Source organism: Scyliorhinus torazame, chromosome 3 (assembly GCF_047496885.1).
Source record: "Scyliorhinus torazame isolate Kashiwa2021f chromosome 3, sScyTor2.1, whole genome shotgun sequence".
In the NCBI taxonomy this organism is placed as follows: Eukaryota; Metazoa; Chordata; class Chondrichthyes; order Carcharhiniformes; family Scyliorhinidae; genus Scyliorhinus; species Scyliorhinus torazame.
The window spans coordinates 17,797,898-17,823,241 of NC_092709.1; the positions used below are offsets into that span (position 1 = coordinate 17,797,898).

At 51.2% G+C, this 25,344-nt stretch overlaps 1 protein-coding gene across 3 annotated transcripts in view; it reads left to right on the plus strand.

The window, feature by feature from the left end:
* The first annotated feature begins 2,394 nt into the window (after positions 1-2,394).
* Positions 2,395-25,344, plus strand: part of LOC140408311 (alpha-synuclein-like) — a 144,409-nt gene continuing 121,459 nt past the window's right edge. The window contains exons 1-3 of one of the 3 annotated variants that reach the window (XM_072495336.1): positions 2,395-2,610; positions 2,708-2,847; positions 3,977-4,018. In XM_072495336.1, the coding sequence (XP_072351437.1) occupies positions 2,724-2,847; positions 3,977-4,018 (166 nt within the window). In that variant the 5' untranslated portion in view covers positions 2,395-2,610; positions 2,708-2,723. The remainder of the gene's footprint in view (positions 2,611-2,707; positions 2,848-3,976; positions 4,019-25,344) is intronic. The other 2 variants (XM_072495337.1, XM_072495335.1) reach the window with 2 other exon arrangements.

The window sequence follows — 25,344 nt, forward strand, 5'->3', positions numbered from 1 at the left end:
CCAGGTGCAACCTTCAGGTTGCGCTGTCGAGCAGGGCCACCGCCTCTCCTCTCCTGCAGTATCGGCGCCTGATCTTCCATCACCATCCTGTCCGAGGACCAGGCCACAGAAACACAGGGAGCCTAAACAGGTGACCCACAAGTCCAGAACAGAATGCACAGTCAACACTAAAAACATCCTTTTAAAAACATCCACAGACTGTTCGAGCAGGCCCCTTCTGCAGCCTCAGCCCGGTAGCAGACCCGCCAAAATCCTCGCCGCACCGCACTCCAGGTAAAAGAAATTGAAATGCAACTACCTTCTTTCTTCCATCCCTTCATCCAGAAAGGAGCAAGTAAACGCAGGGGGAAGAGGGGGCAGGCAAGCGGAAAAGGGCAGCTGGAAGCAGCAAACAAAGTCTCAGCTACAGCAGCCCCCAGGCAGTTGCAGCCACCAGCAGGCACAAACACAACCTGCAGCTGGAAAGTGCTCTCACAATTAACAAGGCCAATTTCTTATTAGCAATAGGCTGCAGCTGTGAAGCTAGAGGCTGCTCACAGTCAAATTAGGGGCAGCACGGTAGCCTTGTGGATAGCACAATTGCTTCCCAGCTCCAGGGTCCCAGGTTCGATTCCAGCTTGGGTCACTGTCTGTGAGGAGTCTGCACATCCTCCCCGTGTGTGCGTGGGTTTCCTCCGGGTGCTCCGGTTTCCTTCCACAGTCCAAAGATGTGCAGGTTAGGTGGATTGGCCATGATAAATTGCCCTTAGTGTCCAAAATTGCCCTTAGTGTTGGATGGGGTTACTGGGTTATGGGGATAGGGTGGCGGTGTTGACCTTGGGTAGGGTGCTCTTTCCAAGAGCCGGTGCAGACTCGATGGGCCGAATGGCCTCCTTCTGCACTGTAAATTCTATGAAGTGACCGTCAGGGCTCTGCCCTGGATGTTTTTGGTAGGACCAGACAGGCAGCAGCTGTAGTTGCCCCTGTTATGGGTATTTAAACATGGCTTGAAGGCCTCACAGGCAAAAAGCCCCTCACTTCCACCCTCCCAACCTTGTGGCAACCCCCGACCTGGAACGCTTGAGCCCCCCGACCAAACCCGACCCTCCTGAGGGGTCCCCCCCTCCCCCAAGCACTGGGCAGCAGCTGCAAATGCCCTTGAGGTGCATGCTTGAAAATGGAAAGCCAGCTTGACGTTTTTTAGAAAGAAGTACTGAATGACGCCAGTGTGATTTCTCGCTGGGGAGCTGGTTAATTCTCGGGAGGCTGTCACATTTCTACGTCAATCTCGCTAATGAGATTGAAATTAATGCAATTTGGGGTTAATGATATGCTCGCCATGTTTGGGCGCGATCCAGGTACTCGCCATCGGGAGCAGGCCGATTGGAGCGCCTGGCGCGAATCTCGATTTTGGCCTTTCCTACTGCCCAGATCCACGTTGAATACAGCGCGGTGGTTAAATCGCGGCCAATGCCTCATCTCCCAGTCCCCTCTCACATGAAGAGCTCATAATGCCACGCTCATAAAAACTCAAAGTGGAGAGAACTCCCTCAGCAAATGTGATAAAATTATATGATCCTTCACAGGCCTCACTATAAAGAATGGTTATAATCTGTGCAATACAATCAGAGCCTCGCTTTTACATAGACTTTTGCCTGTCATTACACGGGAATGGAAAACAAATTCAATTTGACTAGCAACTATTTCTTTCTGCTCTATTTTAGCATCTACACTTTGCCCAGATGGCAAAATCCACCCCGCCTGTTATTGTGAGGCTGCTGCTTGCGATATCACACACAACAGATATTTTTAAAAATAGTAAAATTACCATCAAAATATGGCTGGGAACAGAATACAATTATCAAAAAGCAATTTTTCTTAAATGTTGGCTGCACATGGTATCCTGGTATGAGGAATACTACATTTAAAAAAAGCCAACAAGTAATTCAAATCCTAGAGAAATGTCCATTTTCATTTCACACTTTTCTGTTCATTATTGAGAAGGGGCCAAATTAAATCCTCAAGACTCTTCACAGTGACGGAGGGGAAGAATCCTTAATAGTATTGAGCTTACATTAAATGGCAAACCCATTAAATATTACAAGGAGGAAATGTCATCAAATGTATGAAGGTCTGTATTGCTGTTCATTTCTTGATATGAAAGGTTTAAAATGCTGTCCAGCTAGAATCTTCCATGTGTGATGGATGAGCACATCCTGCCATGAGCAAAACATGTCAGGTTGCTGATGATCCAAGATTATGAAGCGTTTCCTCCACAGCTCAGAGGAGGGGGTTGATTGAGAATAATGTATTTTGTATCAATGTTGGGAGACGAGGAGAGAGAGGGAGGGAAGCTGATTCTCCCACAGGGGGTCTGTGAAGCCGAGAGAGATGAAAGTCTTTCGCACCAACAAATCAGGAGGCACGTCTGCCCCCTCCCCTCCCCCCGAAATAGGACGCAGCATCTCAGCCGGAGTCATAGCAATCTGTTCAAGGAGCAAGGGCTGGGGGAGCCTGCAATACTTTCAGCATTTAGCTCAACCTTCGAAAGCAAAGCTCGGTACAGCCGTGATGTGCTGAAAGACTGAAGAATTATTCCTTCCCAGCGAATAAAATAAACGGTAAACTTGTGTGTGTATTTTTTTTTTGCATTTGAGGCTTCGGTGTGTGTGGTGTGTGGTACTTTACTGTCTGATCCCTCTTTCCCCTCTCTCCCTCTCCCATTCAGTGACCAAAGAGCAACGATGGATGTCTTCATGAAGGGACTGTCCAAAGCTAAGGATGGAGTAGTGGCAGCTGCCGAGAGAAAACCAAGCAGGGAGTGGCCAGAAGCAGCGGGAAAGACAAAGGACGGAGTGCTCTATGTGGGTGCGTGGAATCATCACCGCTTCTCGCTATGGCCGTTCCTCTGTTAGTAAAAACCACACACACACAATTGCCATGTTCGGTACGGAAGAGTAGTCCATCCATCCACCCATCCCTGGACCTTGTCCAGGAAGTAAGGGAGTGAATCCCGCGGGAATGTGTGCAGAAACTGAAGGATCTGGTGAAACTTAACCCTGGGGGACCAGTGCCCCCCAGGGCAGTGGGGGTGATGGTTTGGAATGTGTGTGTGTGTGTGTGCAGAAGGAATGTTTAAGTTACAGACGGGTGTGGGGATGACTGCGAAGGGATCATCAAGTGTGTGGAGCCGGAAAGAGGAGAGAGAATCTTTTTTTTCAAATGTTAAAGAGTGACCCGCTGGAGAGCTGGGATTTGTAAATGCAAACTCTTGAGGCGATGCAATCAGACGGACGTAGCATTTGACTTGTCTTGTAGAGGTGACACTGGGCGGTGGGGGGGGGGGGGGGGGGGGGGTGGGGGGGGGGGGGTGTGGTTGGCTGGGGAGGTGACTCTCAAGGTCATTGAGCTTCAATTCGTTAAGGGGATGTGAATTGTGTGAGGTGCATTGTGCACGTTGATCAGTCACAAGGAGCTTACATTCCATAAACCTCCAACCAGGATGAAGTCATTTTGCATCTTGAAATCTTTCAAGAAATCCTGAATTCGGATGCCAAAGTTTCCCTTCCCTTGTGCACATTACATTTCTGAGCCGGGAATTTGTGTGCATTTTGACATGTTTGTAGGTTGCCAATTATCCTGGGGGTTATTGGAGGTGGGGGGGGGGGGGGGAGAATCTGAAGAGAAGATTATTGCTGGGAGGCTGGGGAAGTTCTGAGTCAGTGCAACAATGGCGTGTTTAACCCTTTCCTGAATGGCAGGGCATATGAGAGAGCTCCTCTCGATTATTCTCCCTTCCAGGATGCTCGCCAATACCTCTGTGCCAATACCTTTTCCGATTGGTTTACTTCCTTCGGTTTCCCAACTCTTAATTGCTTTAATTGACCAAATCCCTCCTGGATTGCGAAAGGGAAGTTGCCACTTTGATTTGTGACATGGTTCCAAAACAGGAACTTTATTAACATTGTTTTCTTCCCCCCCTGTATTTATTTTCCAGGTTCCAGGACTAAAGAAGGTGTGTTTCATGGAGTATCTTCAGGTATCAGTGGTTAATTAGAATTCTGTATCTGTTTGTCTGTGCTGGTCCCTTTGCCCACGTGTCTGTCTCTCTGTCTGCCTGGACATCAGCAATACAGGAACGGAGAAGAGGCCATTCTGCCCCTCCAGCCTGTTTTGCTATTCAGTTAGCTCATGACTGCTTTATAAGTGAACTCCGTTCCAAAACCTTTAATATCCTTGTCGAATAAAAATCGACTCTCAGTTTTGAAATGTTGATTGACCCCCACCCTCAACAGATTTTTTTGGGGGGGTTCCAGGTTTCCACTGCCCCCTTTGTGTGAAGAGGTGCTTCCCGAAATTTTTATCTCGTGCAGAATTGATCTGAGCTTTGCTTTGATGCCAAAATTTGACTTGAGGAGATGTCCACACTGACTGCGAGTGGAGTGTGAACACCTTCCTGCAGCAGGTGAGGGGTGTGAGGTGTTAGAACGTCCGGCTTTGACCACCAGACAACGTGTCAGAGGTCGTTTCTAACAGCTGTGCCGTTGGCTGAGTGCTCCACTGTCGCACTGGGTCTTCACTGGCAGTGTGAATTAAATGGCATTTAACAGGTCAAAATCCTGGAACTCCTTCCTCCAACATTGTGGGGGACCTCACACCATTGTGGGTGGACCTACACGGTGGGCTGCAGTGCTCAACGGGGGTGCTCATCACCACCTTCTTGAAGGGCCATTAGGGATGGGCACTAAATGCGAGCCTAGCCAGCGCTGCCCACATCGCATGAACAAATAAAAAATAATAAAGTAAGGTGGGAGGAGGCAGGTATGATACTTAAACACCTTGTGGGTGGAATGACTCCTTTATATGTAATAATATCTCGATATAAAAAGGGCACCTTCGAGGTTGATAAGATTAGAAGAAAATACAATGTAGTTCAAGTCGTGATACGGTGAGCATTAAAATGTGAGAGCAGTTTGGAGCCAGCATTATTACATGACTCCACACAGCTTGTGCCGGTACCAATCTTTTTTAAAAAATCTTCTTATTGGCATTTTCAAAGTTATGTACATTTGCTGTTCGTTTGCATTTATTGTACAATGTATAAAAAGCTTTGTCTTACTTTTCTTTATTTACATACTGTTGCTGTCTAGTTCGGAGTGTCCTACCCCGCCCCAGCCCCTCTCCTCACCCCCTGCCCCGCCCCTCTCCCCGCCCCCCAGCCCCTCTCCCCACCTGGCCCCCCCCAGCTCTCGCCCCTGCCCCGCCCCAGCCCCTCTCCCCTGCCCCGCCCCAGCTCCTCTCCCCCGCCCTGGCCACAGCCCTCTCCCCTGCCCTGCCCCCCAACACCTCTCCCCGCCCCACTCCATGCCCCTCTGCCCTGCCCCCAGCCCCTCTCCCCACCCCGCCCCCAAGCGCCTCTCCCCCGCCCCGCCCCACAGCTCCTCTCCCATGCCCCACCCCTCTCCCCTGCCCTGCCCCACAGCTCCTCTCCCCTGCCCCGCCCCAGCCCCTCTCCCCTGCCCCGCCCCAGCCCCTCTTTCCCCCGCCCCGGCCACAGCCCTCTCCCCTGCCCTGCCCCGCTCCCCTGCCCAGCCCCTCTCCCCTGCCCCACCCCATGCCCCTCTCCCCCGCCCCCACCCCCCAGGCCCTCTCCCCCGCCCCGCCCCCAAGCCTCTCTCCCCCGCCCCGCCACACCCCCCTTTCCCCCCGCCCCCAGCCCCTCTCCCCACCCCCACCGCCCAGCCCCGTCTCCCCTGCCCTGCCCCCACCCCCCTCTCCCCACCCACCCCCAGTCCCTCTCCCCGCCCCACCCCATGCCCTTCTACCCTGCCCTGCCCCGCCCCCAGCCCCTCTCCCCTGCCCCGCTCCCCCAGCCCCTCTCCCCCGCCCTGCCCCGCCCCAGCCCCTCTCCCCTGCCCCACCCCATGCCCCTCTCCCCGCCCACCCCCCCAGGCCCTCTCCCCCGCCCCGCCCCCAAGCCTCTCTCCCCCCGCCCCGCCACACCCCCTTTCCCCAGCCCCCCTCCCCCACCCCCACCGCCCAGCCCGTCTCCCCTGCCCTGCCCCCACCCCCTCTCCCCACCCACCCCCAGTCCCTCTCCCCCGCCCCACCCCATGCCCCCTCTCCCTGCCCTGCCCCGCCCCCAGCCCCCTCTCCCTGCCCCGCTCCCCAGCCGCTCTCCCCCGCCCCTCCCTCCAGTCCCTCTCCCCACACCTCAGCCCCCTCTCCCCCGCCCCACCCCCCAGGCCCTCTCCCCTGCCCCCGCCCCCAAGCCTCTCTCCCCCGCCCCGCCACACCCCCTTTCCCCAGCCCCTCTCCCCCACCCCACCCCACCGCCCAGCCCCTCTCCCCTTGCCCCGCCCCACCCCCTCTCCCCACCCACCCCCAGTCCCTCTCCCCCCGCCCCACCCCATGCCCCTCTCCCCTGCCCTACCCCCCTGCCCCGCCCCCAGCCCCTCTCCCCTGCCCCGCTCCCCAGCCCCTCTCCCTGCCCTTCCCTCCAGTCCCCTCTCCACCACACCTCAGCCCCTCTCCCCTGCCCCACACCCAGACCCGCCCCCCCCACCCCATGCCCCTCTCCCCCCACCCCACCCCCAGGCCCTCTCCCCCGCCCAGCCCCCCCAGCCTCTCTCCCCCCTCCCCACCACACCCCCTTTCCCCCAACCCCTCTCCCACACCCCAGCTCCTCTCCCCTGCTCCGCCCCCACTCCCTCTCCCCGCCCCGCCCCCAGTCCCCTCTCCCCCGCCCCACCCCATGCCCCTCTCCCCCGCCCTACCCCCCAGCCCCTCTCCCTTACCCCGCCCCCACCCCCTCTTCCCTGCCCCGCCCCCAGTCCCTCTCCCCACCTCCTCCAGCCCCTCTCCCACCCACCCGCCCCCCCCCCAACCCCTCTTCCCTTCCCCGGCCCCCGGCCACATTCCCCCCGCCCTCTCCCCCATCCCACCCCCTCTCCCCCGCCCACTCCGCTGTTGTCCTCCCTGGTCGATCCGGGGGGGTGCTCCCCTTTCTCCTTGTTCCCCCTGCCCTTTCCACCCTCTCCCCTTCTTTCCTCACTCGCCTTTTCTTTCCTCCCTCCGTCATCTTCCGCTTTTTGTGGATGGGGAGGGGGTTGCCCTCCTCCTAACCCCCCTCCTCCCCCCCTCCCCCTCCTTTAGTGTTGTCTCATTTTGTCTCCTCTCAGGCTCTCCGTTTCCCCCCTTCCCTCCTGGATTGTGCGTCCTTGACGTTCTTCCTTGTCCTTATTGTCGTTCCCTTTGTAATCCTTCCCATTTCCCATTCGACTGGCGGTTGCTGGCCTCGAACAGGTTTTGGAACAGGCCGACAAATTGCCCTCATGCAATAAGGAAGCCTTCCTCCGACCCCTCGGATGGAGAATTTGATCTTCTCCAGCTGGAGAAATTCCGAGAGGTCAGCGAGCCAGTCTGCAGCTGTGGGTGGTGCTGATCACCGGCCGAGCAGAATTCTCCGGCGTGCGATTAGGGAAGCGAAAGCGAGGCCCCCTTCCCCATGTGTAGCTCTGGCTGCTCCGATACCCCGAAGATTGCCACGTTTGGGCATGGCTCTACCCTCACCCCCACAACCTTGGACATTGCCTCGGAGAAGGCTGTCCAGAAACCCAGCAAGCTTGGGACAAGCCCAGAACATGTGGTTGGCCGGGCCCCTCTGGCACCGCTCACATTTATCCTCCACCTCCGGGAAGAACCTGCTCATTCGGGTTCTGGTCAGGTGCGCTCTGTGCACCACTTTGAGCTGCATGAGGCCGAGCCTTGCGCAGGAGGAGGTGGAGTTGGCCCTGCTCAGCGCTTCGCTCCAGAGTCCCCAACTGTCTCCAGTTCATCCTCCCATTTCCGCCTGGTCCTATCCAATGATGTTCGAGCTCTGTCCAGGAGCTGTCCGTATATTTTCCCACAAGAGTCCCCCCTCCTTACTGTCCATGTTCATCAGGTCCTCTAATAGTGTGGTCTTGGACCCAGGGGTACCCTACTGTATCTTTGCGGAGGAAGTGTTTTATTTGCAGTTGTCTCATTTCCTGTCCCTGTCGGCAATTCCAATTCCTCCGTCAGTTCGTTCAGCGGCGCTAGTCTGTTTCCTATGTAGAAGTCACTGACTCTCGGCATCCCCCCCGTCCTGTCTCCATTTTTTAATGGTTGTGTCGGGCATGACTGTCAGGAATCTGTGGTTACCGTGGAAGGGGGCCATGGGGGACATCTTAGTTCGTCCGGAGTGCCGTCATAGTTGGCCCCACGTTTTCAGTGTGGCCGCTACCACTGGGCTAGATGTGTAATTCGTCAAGGGGGATGGGAGTGCTGCCATGGCTAGGGCCTGGAGGGTCGTTCCATTGCAGGTGCCTCCTCCATCTGCATCTACTCCAAGTTGGGTTCGTGCACCCATCCCCTCACTCTTTCTGCTGTTGCAGCCCAGTGGTAGTATTGTAAGTTTGGCAGTGCCAGGCCTCCCTTGATTTTCGTCCTTTGCAATGTTGATTTGGGAATCTTGGGTTCATGCCCCCCCAGCACAAATGCCATAATTAAGCTGTCTAGGTTTTGGAAGAGGGCCTTGGGGATGAAGATCGGTATGGACCTAAACAGGAAGAGGAACCGTGGCAGCGCGTTCATTTTGATAGTCTGCACGTTCTCTGCCAGGGAGAGTGCGAGTGCATCCCACCTCTGTAGATCCTTTTTGACTTCCTCTACCAGGCTGGTCAAGTTTCCCCTGTGGATCTGTGTCCAGCCTCTGGCTATTTGGAACCCTAGGTAACGGAATCTATTTTGGGCTATTTTAAATGGGAGCCCCTACATCTCTGTCCTCCCCCATTTGGGTTCACTGGGAATGCCTTGCTTTTGCCCAGGTTGAGTTTGTAACCTGAGAAGGTTCCGAGCTCTTTCAGGATCTGCATGATTGCTTTCAGTCCTTCTTGCGGCATTGAGACGTACAGGAGCAAGTCATCTGCATAGAGCAAAACTCTCCCCTGTCTCCTCTTTGCATGCCCTTCCAGCCTTTCGCGTCCCGCAAGGCCATTGCCAGGGGTTTGATTGCTAATGCAAACAGGAGCGGGGACAACGGGCGTCTCTGCCTTGTCCTCTTTGTAGCTGGAAGTATCCAAAGCTGGTGGTGTTAGTTCGAACGCTCGTCTTGGGAGCATTGTACAGGAGTCTCGCCCAGGCGGTGAATCCTGCTCCTAGCCCAAACCATTCCAGTACCTCGAGAAGGTACTTGCATTCAACTCTGTCAAAGGCCTGTTCCCCCCACCCTCGGTAGAAGGTCTCGAATGCTCGGCTAACCTCTTTTTGTTCCACTACCAATCTGCTCTGCTATCTTTTACCTGCATTATTTCCCTCGTGTCTGCCTGCTTTCTCGGCTGGTGAGTCAGTAGTCAGCCAGCCTTTTCGCTGTGTTCGTAAAAGGTCCCCCTGTCTCTGGCGGGGTTGGTACACTGCTTTCCTGGTGGATAGCAGGTTAAAGTCCATTGTAGCTTTTTCCTCCTCCGCCAGCAGCTCTACGGTCGGGGCCTTGGCGTATCTTCTTTTGACCTTCAGGATAGAGTCGATAAGTTGTTGCCTAGCCACCCTCTCCTCTCGTCCCTATCTCCACACGCCTTGTCGGCCATAATTTCCCCTCTGATCACAGCCTTCAGTGCCTCCCAGAACCTGGAGAGTGAGACCTCCCCATTCCGGTTGTTACTCACGTAGTCGCCTCTGGCCTGTGATGTTTTCTGGCAGAAGGCCTTGTCGGCCAGGAGGTCCGTGTCCAGCCTCCTTGTGGGGCGCTGGGCACGGCCCTGTCTCCAACCCTCACATCTAAGTAGCGTGGAGCGCGGCCGGAGATGACTATTGCGGCGTATTCCGCTCCTATGATTCCTGGAAGCGCCGATTTCCCCACTGCAAAGAAGTCGATTCGGGAGTATACTTTGTGCACTTGTGAGAAGAATGAGAATTCCTTTTCTCTCGGGTGTAGGAATCTCCATGAGTCCACCACCCCCATCTGCTCCATAAATGTTCCCAGTTTCTCAGCCATGCCTGCAATTTTCCCCGTTCTGGGGTTTAATCGGTCGGTCAGTGGGTCCTGTACGCAGTTAATGCTGCCCCCCCATAATCAGTCGCTGTGTGTCAATGTCGGGGATTTCCGCCATGGTCTTTTTCATAATTCTGTGTCGTCCTAGTTGGGCGGGTACACATTTACTAGGACTACCGGTGCCCCTTCCAGGACACCGCTGATCATGACGTACCATCCCTCTGGGCCCGCTAAACTCTGTGAATCTCATCCTCTTACTGATCAATATGGCTACTCCCCTAGCCCTCGTCCCGTAACGTGAATGGTACATCTGTCCCGCCCAGCCCTTCCTTACCTGAAATCTGTCCTTCTCCCTCGGGTGTATCTCCTGCAGTTAGATTATGTCGGTCTTCAGGCTTCTCAGGTGGGCAAAGACTCTGGCTCTTTTCACTGGGCTGTTAAGTCCCCTTGCCTTCCAGGTGCCTATCCTGGTGGTGGGTACCTGACCTCCCGTTTGCTGCGGGATCACCCATACTTACCTGGTGGACCCCCCCCCCTGCACTCCGGGGTTTCCCTTTGTTAGAGGGCCGTCCAAAATGGCAGAGGTCGTCGTTCTCACCATGAGGTTGGGTCCCTGTGCTCTCGGGTTTCCTTTTGAGCAGAGAGCACCCAACATGGCAGCCAACTATGTGTATGCCACATGGGTGCGCTCCTGCACTCCGGGGTCTCCCTTTGTTTGGGGACCCTCCAAAGTGGCTGCTTTGGCGCCACCTTGATTCCTCGGCCTGCTCCACGACTGCTGAGGCCTGTGCCTCTCTCGCTGCCAACCCTTTCCTGCCCTTTCGGGCCCTTTTCTGCTCTGTGAGTTACCCCCGGAGTTGTCCCTCTGTGAGTTACCCCCGGAGTTGTCCCCTCTGTGAGTTACCCCCGGAATTGTCCCTCCTTTCAGTCTCTTACTGTTTTGCCCCCCCCCCCCCCCCGGGTGTGTCTAAAGATGTGCAGGTTAGGTGGTGTTAGGAGGATAAGGGTGGAGGAGTGGGCCTAGATGGGGTGTTCTTTCGGAGAGTCAGTGCGGACTCAATGAGCTGAATGGCCTCCACCTGCACTTTAGGGATTGCATGGATCCCCCAATCCCGCCAACCTTCACGTTTTCCAGTTTGAACCTTGCTCCTTATTTTCCCTTGTGTGATAGTTTCGTAGGTTGCTACAGGCCTTTCTTCCCTCATTCGACAGATTATTTATTTTGCTCTTGCACACTTGAGTGTCGATTGGTCGGTTGTGCAGCTAAACAAAGACACGCTCCTTTCTCAATAGCTGCCAATGGATGGCGGTCAAGGTAGAATCTTTGAACAATAATTTCTTGGTTTGGGATGTGGGGACAACACTAGAAGGTCTTCCAGCAGATGTTGACCGAAACGTTAATTACCCTTCCTCCTGTTCATAGAATCACAGAATACCTACAGTGCAGAAGGAGCTGTTACTGTTCATCTGATGCCATCTCCGCTTGTAACAGCATTTGACTGCTGTTACCTGTTTGGACTTGCCTCCCTTTCCCCCAAATTGGAGGTTTGTGTGTTTATGTTTTCTGAGGCTGGAGCACTTGTGAGGGGTCTTTCTTCTTCCCCAAGGCCCACATGTCCACCCACAGCTGCATTGGTTATGTAACCAATTGCTTTGCAGAGGGCCAATCCTTGTGGCAGAAGGGGCAGAGATGGCAGCCTTTCAGAAATGCTGCTGTTGGCAAAGTTGAAACGATGACTTGCTGTGGGGCTGCCACCAGCAAGTTCTTGCTTACCCACAAACCTCCATGACGGTCATTCAGAGGACCACCTTGGTGTCGGAGGTAGAGATTAGGCCGTCCCCCTTTTGTTTAACTTATCTCACAAATGGATGTGGGTCTTTTCCTACAGTAACAAAGCAAACAGACAATTTACTTACATTGACTCACTAAACTCAGTCTGCATTCCACCTGCCATGACGGGAAGAGTAGAGAACATACAGGAAGTTTAAAGAGTCAAGAAAGAAGTGGGCCAGGAAGCAGAAACCTCAATGGAGCGAAAAGGAGTGCCTTTGCTCATGATTTCCACCAAGCTGGAACTTGAGTTGCAATGTTACTAAGATGCTATGAGATGGGATTGGTGGGTCGACAGGAGGGAGGGAGTGGGGGGGGGGGGGGGGGGGGGGGTTCGGTCTAAGATGTGAGGGCTGGAGTCAGACATTTCGTAATGTATTGTTGATGTAGCAGCTGGTCATTGGCTGAGTTTGCGAGCAAGAATAGTGTGACAAAAATGAAACTTTCCTGTCTTGTTTTCATTTGGAAGTGTTCCCACAAATCATGGAGGAGTGCATGAGATTACGAAGAAAACCAAACTGCTTCAACCCAATTTTATTATCTATGTTTTGAAATTTGTTTTAAGTAATACATTTGCGAGGCAGTCTAATTCTAGTCAGGTAAGGGAATCAAACGTTAATCGGGGGTAGATGGGAATATGGAGCTCAAAACGCAAACCCATCAGCTGTGAACTTATTGAATGGTGGAGCAGGATCGAGGGGACAGATGGACTACTCCTGCTTCTATTTCACATATAATGCAAGATCTCAAACACGTACAGATTTTTGGATGAGTTGAATACTTAGGAATATGGCAACCTGTTATTTATTTGTCAATGATGGTGTCAGTTATGGGTTTATATTAAGCTTTGGCAACAGGTCAAGAGATATAAAGAGGAGCAAACAGCTAATTATCTTAACGGCAGTGAATCAAACAGATTTTGGATTGCTCCCTCAAATAAGAAAAGGAAGGAGCATAGACTATAATAGTTTTGAGGAGATGCGGATTAACATTAGATTTGAAACCTTTCAAGGAGCTAATTTCTACCGTAAATATTTACCTCTGCAAGAGAAGGTAGGCAGAGGTAATGTTTTCGCTCCTGTGTTTGTTAGTCTGTACAATATATCTCAAAAACTAATGGGCAGATTCAATAAAATCTGGGACACAGGTTGGGTATGGCATGAGGAGGAAGTGATTCATTCTTGGCAAAGATGCGGATGCAGATCTTGGAATATTTTAATAGATCCAGGAAAGTTGGGAAATAGGGTGAATGGTCTTTTATTTAGAATTTTGTGTTTTATTTGATATAGAATGTTGGTGGTTGTTTCAGGGTGTTGTGGATTGCCTCAGCCACTGTGGGAATTTGTCACAGTTGTGAGAACGTGAGCAGAGTTTTGACAGCAGGTTGTTGGATGTGGATTGGGTCAAAGCCTCCTCAGTGAGATGGAAACTCTTGATTTAAAAAATCCTTCTTTTTCAGCTTTGTAGTCACCGTGTATTACCAAAACAGGCAGGGAAAAGCCTCGTGGATGAGCTGTGTAATTGTAAGTTAACACAACATGTTGGTGATATGCACTCTGTACCGAGTGCCTGCTTCACCTCGTTTAGTATATAGTTGCTTGCTTATTGTTAAATTTGTTTACTATCGAACTTGATCTGATATAATACACTATCACTTGGCCAAGAATAATTTGAGTTGCACGAAAATGGCTTAAGAGACCAGGGGTTTCTGCTTGCTCCATGCATGTTGCTGAACATTAGAACATAGAACATTACAGCGCAGTACAGGCCTTTCGGCCCTCGATGTTGCGCCGACCTGTGAAACCACTCTAAAGCCCATCTACATTATTCCCTTATCGTCTATATGTCTATCCAATAAGCTTAGAATGCCCTTAGTGTTGGCGAGTCCACTACTGTTGCAGGCAGGGCATTCCACGCCCTTACTACTCTCTGAGTAAAGAACCTACCTCTGACATCTGTGTTATATCTATCTCCCCTCAATTTAAAGCTATGTCCCCTCGTGCTAGACATCACCATCCGAGGAAAAAAGCTCTCACTGTCCACCCTATCCAATCCTCTGATCATCAATTAAGTCACCTCTTAGCCTTCTTCTCTCTAACGAAAGCAGCCTCAAGTCCCTCAGCCTTTCCTCATAAGATCTTCCCTCCATACCAGGCAACATTCTGGTAAATCTCCTCTGCACCCTTTCCAATGCTTCCACATCCTTCCTATAATGCGGCGACCAGAATTGCACGCAATACTCCAAATGCGGCCGCACCAGAGTTTTGTACAGCTGCAACATGACCTCATGGCTCCGAAACTCAATCCCTCTACCAATCAAAGCTAACACACCGTACGCCTTATTAACAACCCTTTCAACCTGGGTGGCAACTTTCAGGGATCTATGTACATGGACACCGAGATCTCTCTGCTCATCCACACTGCCAAGAATCTTACCATTAGCCCAGTACTCTGTCTTCCTGTTATTCCTTCCAAAATGAATCACCTCACACTTTTCTGCATTAAACTCCATTTGCCACCTCTCAGCCCAGTGCTGCAGCTTATCTATGTCCCTCTGTAACTTGTAACATCCTTCCGCACTGTCCACAGCTCCACCGACTTTAGTGTCATCTGCAAATTTACTCACTCATCCTTCTACGCCCTCCTCCAGGTCATTTATAAAGAGCAGTGGCCCCAAAACAGATCCTTGTGATACACCACTAATAACTGGACTCCAGTCGGAACATTTCCCATCAACCACCACCCTTTGTCTTCTTCCAGCTAGCCAATTTCTGATCCATCTGCTAAATCACACTGAATCCCATGCCTCCGTATTTTCTGTAGTAGCCTACCGTGGAGAACTTTATCAAACACTTTACTGAAATCCATATACACCACATCAACTGCTTTACCCTCATCCACCTGTTTGGTCACCTTCTCAAAGAACTAAATAAGGTTTGTGAGGCACGACCTACCTTTCACAAAACAGTGTTGACTATCTCTAATCAAATTATTCCTTTCCAGATGATTATACATCCTGTCTCTTATAAACCTTTCCAAGATTTTGCCCACAACAGAAGTAAGGCTCACTGGTCTCTAGTTACCTGGGTTGTCTCTACTCCCCTTCTTGAACAAGGGGACAACATTTGCTATCCTCCAGTCTTCTGGCACTATTCCTGTAGACAAAGATGACTTAAAGATCAAAGCCAAAGGCTCAGCAATCTCCTCCCTAGCTTCCCAGAGAATCCCAGGATAAATTCCATCCGGCCCAGGGGACTTATCTATTTTCACACTTTCCAGAATTGCTAACACCTCCTCCTTATGAACCTCAAGCCCTTCTAGTCTAGTAGCCTGAATCATTAGCTTGCTCTAAGATAGCTATACCTCTTTTAGGGCCAAAGAGCCTTGCTGAGGAGAGTAAATTAGTTTGAAGAGTCAAAACATCTATGTTGAAGAAGTTAGTAGATATTGATCTCAGCCGGCTTTTATTGATGTGTACTTTGGTGGCATGCATGCTCAGTCCTGAAGTCCTTGTTCATTTGATTGAGCCCATGGCCGTGTGGGATTGAATTAGTTCTTCCTCATCTCTGGCCAAGCCTGCTGCATGGCTGCACAAAATAGTTACTTCCCTATGTGGCACCAACTTGGGCGGAACCTCCTGGCATTCTCTCCCAGTTAAAGAGGCAACATCTAATGCCAGAGATAGTTATCAAGAGGGCAGTTCTTGCAGCACCTTAAGCCACTTTTATTTTTACAGAGACTCCATATTTCTGCAAGGGCAGCACCACTTTAAGAGCTGCTGCTCTTCAGATTCCTCCATCCCTTCCTCCATATTTTGTTACCACAGAATGTTATTTCCCAAAAATGTTCAATGAAGAAATAACAATATCATGAGTTAGTGAACAAATGCTCCCATGGTTTTGTCACAAATGACAAAAGGCAGCACGGTAGCATTGTGGTTAGCACAATTGCTTCACAGCTCCAGGGTCCCAGGTTCGATTCCGGCTTGGGTCACTGTCTGTGAGGAGTCTGCACATCCTCCCCGTGTGTGCGTGGGTTTCCTCCGGGTGCTCCGGTTTCCTCCCACAGTCCAAAGATGTGCAGGTTAGGTGGATTGGCCATGCTAAATTAATGAAGCACTAGGCACACACTTCTCTCTGTAAGGAATCTTACAGGAAAAAAGATTTTCAGAAAGAAAAGCCTTTTAAATAGAAACTACGAGACCGTACATACAGGACAGTTTGAGGGGGAGTCTATTTTATTAGTATGTATTGATAAGTTATGTTTGTGCAGAGATTAAGAATAAAAAATGACTTCACTGTCATCTCCATCCCCCAGTGTTGATTGGAATGTGTTACGATCCAGTTAGGGACCAGTTACTTTTCATTAAAAGTAAACAGAGTATGAAATCCCAGTTACTCACTAAGAGAATGAAGCCACAATATTCCATGATTTGAAACAAGCAGAATTAACTTTACATAGTCAGAAAAGTAAAACAATTTACAATGGGCGGGATTCTCCCATCGGGCGGCTAAATGTCGACGCCGGCATAAAAACGGGAGTTGGGCCGGCGCCAACTAGCGGATGCGCAGTGGCCTTCTTCCCCGCGCCGGCCCCGACACCAAATGGCGCAGGGCTACAGGAGCCGGCACGGTGGAAAGGAGACCCCCAGCCAGAGAGGTCGGCCCGCCGATCGGTGGGCCCTGATCGCGGGCCAGGCCACTACGGAGGCCCCCCCCCCCCCCCCCCCCCCGGGGTCGGACTCCCCCCTCCCCCCACAGGCCGCCCCCGGACCCTTCAACGCCGAGGTCCCGCCGGCTCAGAGGATGTTAGAACGGCGATGGCGGGACTCAAATCTTTTGTGACGGCCGCTCGGCCCATCCAGGCCGGAGAATCGGCGTGCCGGCCCGGGCCAGAGAGTCGGCGCATACCCAGACCGGCACCGCGCCGACCATGCCAGCGCCATTGGTGAATTCTTCGCTCTGCAGATAATTGTGTCGGGGCGGCGTGGCGCTGTTCGCACGGCGCGGAGCCGATTCTCCGACCCGTCGAGGGGTCAGAGAATTTCCCCCAATATCTATCTTATACTCTTAACATTCAGAATTAGCAGCACCTCGGTGGTCCTGGTTAATGTCTGTGCTCCAAAATGGGATGGTACAGACTTTATTAACAAGCTGCTAGTCTCCATCATGATTTGGATTCGCACCGCCATTGGGGAATATATTAAATTTAATAAAAGTGAGTCTATCCCTCCTATGCTGTGGTAAGCCCTTAAAGTGGTTAATGGTGGGGGGGGGGGGGGGGGGGGGGGGTAGTGAGATTTCCTATAAGTGCACATAAAAAAGAGAGTGAGGGCGGAGGGGCAGAGGGTGGTGGACTCCATCCTGACGTGCACCATCATTCCTCACTTGCCCCCGTCCCACATTGTTGACAAGTAGGAAAAAGCTGCAGAGACAATTCGAGTTATTATCAACGGATAAGGCAGTGGGCCAGCTGCGATGCTCAAGGGGTGTGTTTGATGAACGCTGGGAGAAGGCCTTTTAGCTCACCAGCTGAGATGGCAGGCAGCTTCCCGGGAGATTGTGCCAACCTGGGATTCAAGTGGCAGCCTGGCTTCCGCCCCGCCCCAGGTCAATGCTACTTTTGAAACATGTTATCGGGATCTCTATAGATCGGCGAAGGGTTTGTCCATGAGAGATTTTTTTGGATGGGTTATCCATCCCAGAGGTGGGGAGGGAGAGGCGGGAAGGGTTGGAATCCCCGTTGAGCACAGAGGAAGTTGGTTTAATGCAGACGGGTAAAGTTCCCAGCCCTGATGGCTTCCCCATTGAGTTTTCTAAGAAGCTGATAAAACAATTGGTCCCTCTAATTTTAAATATGTTCAACGACTTTGTTTCGGAGTTGGTTGCCTGTTACACTTGCGCAGGCCTCTATTTCATTGATCCTTAAGAAAGACGAGGATCAAACAAAGTGTGGGTTGTACCGACCTATTTCGCTTTTAAATGCGGGCACCAAGTTACTTGTGCTGGCAATGGGGTTGGAGCCCTGTCTCCCAGATGTGATCTCGGAAGACCAGACCAGCTTCGTCAAGGGTTGGCAATTGTCGGCCAACATATGTTGTCTGTTAAATGTTGTACTCGCCCCCTCTTCGGTGCCTAAGCCAGAGGTGATTGTTTAGGCACTGAAAAGACGTTTGATAAGGTGGAGTGGAGGTACCTCTTTGAGATCCTTAGGAGGTTTGGATGGTGGCCCATGATTGAGCCACGTTTCATAAATTAAATTATACTAGTCTGGTTAATGGGGTCAAATCTGATTGCAGAAGTGTGATAACCACCCCCTGTCCTTGGCGGGCAGGGTCCAGACTATTGAGATGAATGTGCTCCAGAGATTTTTATTTCTTTTTCATTGTCTCCCACTTCTCCACAAGTCCTTCTCCGTCAAAATGAATACATTTGTGTCTTCATTTATTTGGGCGGTGAGACCCCAAGGATCCATAGGGCGTTCCTCCAGAGGGATAGACAATCTGGAGGATTGGCTTTACCCAGTTTATTATCGAGCAGCCAATATTGACAAGGTACTGGGATGGTTTAATGATCCGGGGTCCATATGGGGGCAAATGGAGGCGAGTTCCTGTAAGGGTTCTAGCCTTCATGCATTAGTAACCGCCTCTTGGCCGTTTTCTGCGGCAGAATTTTCCTCAAATCCGGTAGTGGTGTCCACTCTGAGAATCTGGAAGCAGTTCAGACAGCATTTTGAAACTTAGTTCCAGATCTTTGCTGGCCCCTATCTGCAATAATCACCTCTTTTTGCCAGCAGGTCTAGACTCAACGTTTAGGTCATGGGAGCGGGAACATTTGTAAAGGTTTGGGGACTTGTTCGTGGAGGGAAGGTTTGTCAGCTTTAAGGAGCTGCTGGAGATCTTTCAACTCCCTGGTTCCATCTGTTTAAATACTTCCAGATTTGTGATTTTTCGCGCAAGGCATTTTCCCCTTGTCACCACCCTCCTCCCTGTTGAAGGGGATCTTGTCTTTGGCCGGGTCTGGTGGGGGGGATTATTTTGTGCATATACGGCCAGATCTGATCAGGGGAGTTGGCTTTATTGAATGAGGTAAAAGTGAAATGGGTGGGTGAATTAAGTCCTATTCTGGATGATGCATTACGGAGCAAGGTCTACGTCCTCTTGTGCTCGGCTTAGTCTAATCCAGTTCAAGGTGGTGCACAGGGCTCATCTGACGAAGGCAAGGTTGAGCGGAAGCTTCTCTGGGGTGGAGGACAGGCGTGAGTGTTGTTCGCAGGAGCTGGCTAACCACACTTACATGTTCTGGTCTTGTCCCAAGTTGTTACACTTTTGAATCTCTTTGTTCAACACCATGGGCGAGATTCTCTGACCCCCCGCCGGGTCGGAGAATCGCCGGGGGTTGGCGTGAATCCCGCCCCCGCCGGTTGCCGAATTCTACGGCACCGGAGATTCGGCAGGGGCGGGAATCGCGCCGCGCCGGTTGGCGCGCCCCCCCCCCCCCCCCCGCGATTCTCCGGATGGGCCTAAGTACCGCTGCTAGAATGCCTGTCCCGCCGGCGTGGATTAAACCACCTACCTTACCGGCGGGACAAGGCGGCGCGGGCGGACTCCGGGGTCCCTGGGGGGGGGGGGCGCGGGCGATCTGGCCCCGTGGGGTGCCCCCACGGTGACCTGGCCCGCGATCGGGGCCCACCGATCCGCGGGCGGGCCTGTGCCGTGGGGGCACTCTTTTCCTTCCGCCTTCGCCACGGTCTCCACCATGGTGGAGGCGGAAGAGACTCCTTCCACAGCGCCTGCGCGGGGATGCCGGGAGCGGCCGCTAACGCTCCCGCGCATGCGCCGCGCCAGCTGGTGGGGCACTTCCGCCAGCTGGCGGGGCGGAAATCAGTCCGGCGCGGGCCTAGCCCCTCAAGGTTAGGGCTCTGCCCCCCAAGATGTGGAGGATTCCGCACCTTTGGGGCGGCGCGATGCCCGACTGATTTGCGCCGTTTTTGGCGCCGGTCAGCGGACACCGCGCCGATACTGGAGAATTTCGCCCAAGTTATTTTTTTAAAATAAATTTAGTATACCCAATTCATTTTTTTTCCAATTAAGGGGCAATTTAGCGTGGCCAATTCATCTACTCTGCCCCCTTTGGGTTGTGGGGGCGAAACCCACGCAAACACGGGGAGAATGTGCAAACTCCACACGGACAGTGACCCAGAGCCGGAATCAAACCTGGGACCTCAGCGCCGTGAGGCAGCAGTGCTAACCACTGCGCCACCGTGCTGCCCAACCCGGAGACAAGTTCTGCTTGTGTAGAAATCTCATATTCTGCCCAATGCCTCAGCTTGGTTAGGTGACCTCATGTCTTTCTTCCATTTGGAGAAGGTTAAGTACATCATTAGGGGATTGGTAGAAGGGTTCTACCTAAGATGGCAGCCATTCATTAATTTTTTTAAAGAGTGTGTCACCATCAGTTGTTACGGGGTTTTGTTTAATGTTGGTGGGGGAGGGGGGGTGAAGTTAATTTGTGCATTTGATTGTCGTGTTCTTTATCATTGTAACTTGAATTAATTGTTTTATATTATTTCTAATGAAACATTTTCAATAAACATATTTTTTTTAAAATTCAGAATGAACTCAGATAAATTTGAATTAACATGCCTTGATCTCACAGCCTTTCAAGGTTCACTACACGCTTTCAAACTAATTTAGCTCAAACTCCCAAAACAAAACATCTCTCTGGACTGCACTCCTTTGCAAGCAGTGTAGACAACACGTCTCCGGTTAAGTAAGCCCACCTGCTGTTTTAGGAGCTTTCTGGCTGTTAACCCCTTAAGTCAACATAGCTTCAACCTTCTCAGTGCATTAGCCTCTGAGCTGCCTTGGTCGCATTTATCCCATTTTCCATAGAAACTCTAATCTTCTTCGAACTGAGAATTGCCAATTATTAACATGAGCCATGAACTAGATGCTTGTAACAGACCTTGCCAATGTGTCTCAAATTCTGACAATATGACTGTGCTCAAGAGTGTGTGCTGAAGCATAAAAGACAGAGGCTTCGATCCAGAGGCTTTGTTTGCCATGGGCGCAAATCCCGCAATGGGCGCTAAATCTCCACGGTGGCCAAAAACGGGATTTGTGCCGGCGACATCTGTTTTAAGATCATCCCTGCTCCCCACCAGTGACGTAATCAGGTTCATGCCCAGTGAGGGTGTGAACCTGATTTCCATTAACCAGATTAAAATATATTTAAATTTATGGGCTTGATGGCATAACGTCCGCCCATGACATGTAATCCCCATCGCAACCCCCCCCCCCCCCACCCCAATCCAATCCGGCACCGTGATGTCAACACGTCAAAAACTAAAACCAGTCGGGATGACCATGTCGGGAGCGGCGAGTTGCCTGTAGGCCATGTGTGTTGAGTGGCATGCCTGGGCATTGCCCCGTGGCACCCTAAGAGTGTCCCTTGACTGGGGGGGCCTGATGTCTGCTGGCAGGGCTTGTACTACTGTCCAGTTGGGGAGGAGTGGGGGGATGTCCCATTGGGTGGAGGGCATCCTGCTGTCTGCTGGGGGAGGGGGGCATTCCCCTGGTTGGGGGAAGTGGGCATTCCATTGTCTGCTTTGAGCAGTGGTGGGGCGTATCCTGCCATCTGCTTTGTGGGCGGGAGTGGGATGCTCCACCGTCTGCTTTGTGCAGGGGATGGGGGTGCATTCCGCTGGGGGTGGTGGGGCATCCTGCCGTCTGCTTTGGGGTTGGGGGGGAGGGATATCCCACTCTCCGCTTTGGACAGGGGGTGGGGCGTCCCACCATCTGCTTTGAGGGTGTGGGGGGAGGTGGGTTCTACTGTCTGCTTTGGGTGGGGGCGTCCAGTTGTCTGCTTTGGGAGGTGAGGTCCTGATGCCTTGCGTTGCGAGGGGGAAGACGGCAAGGGGGTCCCGATGCCATTTGATGGGGGTATTCCATGTGGATAGGGGGGGGAGGTGTCGAGAGGGAGAGCGCCCTGCTTTGGGGGGGGTGGTCCCGATGCCATCTGTTTGGTTGGGGGGGGCGGCTGCACGTGAGGCTCCACAGTCTGTTGGGGATCAGGGAGTTCTTCAGTAATGGTGCTTAATCTGATTATTCCGGCTCTGCCCGTGTAATTAAACCCTGCCCTCCAGCTGGCTGTGTGATCCTCACCAGCACTCTGAATTCACACACAGCTTTTCTCACCTGATCTAACACTCTGCAATTTTGGGAAGATTGCACCCAGAGAATGAGGCATGATCAAAGCTTCCTACAGAACCATTGCAAATCAATTGCATCCTTCTGAGCGAGATCAGGAGGAGTATTGTCAGGGAGATGCTGGGTGCACATGAACACAGCTTGGAGGAAGCAGATAATTTTCTCTCTCCCGGATAACCCAGAGCTTCATTCCGGAAGGAATCTCTGGGAAGAATTCTAGTATTTCGTCGTGGAGCCCCATTTCTATTTTGGATTGTTGCCTGATTCACAAGACACGTGTACAAGCAGCAAATTGGAGAAAGGGAAGTGGGTGATGGGGTGAGCTTGCTGCTTTCTTCGATAAATCCACATTCTAATAACCTGCCAAAATTTACATGGAAAAAGCTTTGTGGGAGCTATTTGTCTCGTTGTACAATCTGCTGACGATAATCCCATGCTTGATATAAATTAGCTGCATGCTCCAAAACAAATTGAGTTAATTGTGCATTTTGTGTTGTACGAGCCTTCATTTCTGTGCCGTGTCGGGTCCAAAATTTGGGACTGTTGATTATCTGCCAAATTCCAGAATGTAGCAGAAGATCTTGCCATTGTGGTACATACGGAGGTTGTTGCCTGTGCGCAGGTACAATAATTGACGGTAATTCTGTCGCGTGATTTTGATTTCTGCCGGCTACTCTCATCTTGAGTCCAGGTTGAGAGTGATTTTCTGGGCAAAGTCTCCTGAGATTGAACAATCACCCATGGCATCATTCAAGGTCCCTGTGGTGTAGGTACATCCACTGTGCTGTTGGAAGACTTAGAACACTTAGGATAATCCTTGTGTAAAGGTGGAAACTTAGACTTGTTCAAGAAGTTGCCATTTAACCGTACCGATGGTATTTTATTGTGGATGGATGAGTAAGCCAATCCTGGAGACAGTATCCCGCCACTTTGTAACGCCACGTGTTGAGATCTAGTGCAATGTGCTAGCATGTTGTGCTTGTCGTCTTGCTTTTAATGATCTAATTTACTATGATAGATCTATACTTGGAATCATAAAATGGAACAGCACAGGAGGAAGTCATTCAGTTCATCATGCTTGTGCCAGTTCCTTGAAAGATCTAACCAATTAGTCTATCTGCCCTGCTTTTTCTCCATAACCCTGTAATCTTTTCCTCTTCACGTATTTATCGAATTCCCTTTTACAAGTTATTATTCTTCCATCACCCTTTTCAAGGACACATTCCAGATCATAACAACTTGCTCTGAATTTGGTTCCCCCCTTATGTTGCCTCTGCTAATTACCTTTCAAGCTGTGCTCCCTGGTTAGTATCTCTTACGCCACGGGGACCTGTTTCTCCTCATTTGCTCTATCAAACCCCTTCTTGACTTTGAACATGTCCATCAAATCTCCTTTTAATTTTCTCTACTCTCAGGCTAGTAACCGCACATTCTCTCATCGCTCCATGTAGCTGAAGTCTTTCATCCCGAATACCATCCTAATAAATCTCTCACTCATAGACATTTCACTCATAGAATTTACAGTGCCGAAGGAGGCCATTCGGCCCATCGAGTCTGCACCGGCTCTTTTGAAAGAGCACCCTACCCAAGCCCACATCTCCACCCTATCCCAGTAACCCCACCCAACACTAAAGGGCAATTTTGAACGCTAAGGGCAATTTATCATGGCCAGTCCACCTAGCCTGCACATCTTTGGACTGTGGGAGGAAACCGCAGCATCCGGAGGAAACCCACGCAGACACGGGGAGAACGTGCAGACTCCGCACAGACAGTGACCCAGCGGGGAATCGAACCTGGGACCCTGGAGCTGTGAAGCAAATTGTGCTAACCACCATGCTACTGTGCTACCTCCTGGACCCTCTTTAAGGACTTGACATCCTTTTAATAGGAAGATGCTCAGAACTGGGCACACTACTCCAGCTGAGGCATAACAAGTATGTTGTAAATGTTCAGCATGACGTCTTTGGTTTTGGTATTACAGAATGACCAATTTAAGATCATCAGTCCATCTCGTACTGTGGTTCATTGACGATAATGAAGGGGACATGCATTCATATGAAGGGACCGCTCTCGGCAAATAAATGGAACATGATCAAGCTTTGCATCTTTTTTAATTACTCGGGAGCTTGGGGAACATTCCCTATTGCTTTCTCCATGGCTGAGCCATTGCCAATCAGGGTCAACTTGCAACTAATCACTTTTTTTTCTCCTCTCGCATGAATTGTTACGATCAATTGAAATTTGACATGCTTGAGTTTAACCTGATGAGTACAAGGGTAAAAACTTCAGTGGCAGGTCTCTTTTCAGTGATATTCCTTGCTCTTGTACTCTATTGCCCCTATTAATGAAGACAAGGAATCCATTTGCCATTTTAACTTAATTTGCACAGGGAATTTCAATATTCCTGCCTTCTTCCCACTTGTTCCTATTATATAGGTGTTTGGATGCAAGAAAGCAAGAGTACTTTTCAGGTAATCAGAAAACATCCAGAAGCACTTGCCAGCTATTGAATTATTTTTAGGTGTAGCGACTGCTGTTATGTAGGAATTATGTTGAACAATTTTGTTGTGAAAATGATGTGTTAAACATTTTTTTTGTTACGGATTAATTTTAAATGAATGGCAATGATACAGAAATTTCAAATCTGGTTATTTTTAACTCCTGTACATCTGGGTGAATTATTTCTTGCAGGGTACTTGTCTAAATATATAATTTACAGACAAATAGAATATGCTAGCAGGACGTTCATTTTAACACACGTGGGTGTATGTTTCAAAAAACAAATTCAGATTATTGAACCAAGGGCTAGCACATGTGGTTAGTCTTGGTTAGAACTGTCAAACAAAATTCTTCTGTAATAAATAAATAAAAACCCATCGTGATGGTGAATCAGCAGGTAACATAAAATGTGTGTTTCTTTTCCCTTTTCAATCTCTTATGTAGGCAGTGTGGGAGAAGGGTGAAGAGCAGATAAGAGCATTAGAGAGAGGGCAACTTCACAGAACCACTATGGCATTCTCATGGCAGCTGGCGAGAAGATGACTCTGGGAGTGTTTGGCGGGTGGGGGGGAGAGATGTTCCCATTGTAATGCCTCTGATTTGCTTGGCAGGGTTGAAGACCAGGGGCGGGATTCTCCGACCCCCCACCAGATGGGAGAAGCGCCGGGGGTCGGCGTGAATCCCGCCCCCCTCCTAATTCTCCCCCCAAAAACCAGCCCGGCGTGAGTCGCGCCGCCCGCCTCGGAGAATGGCGGGGTCCGGCGCGACTCAATGTGCGCCGTGGCTGCCCGAAATCTCTGGCCCCCGATGGGC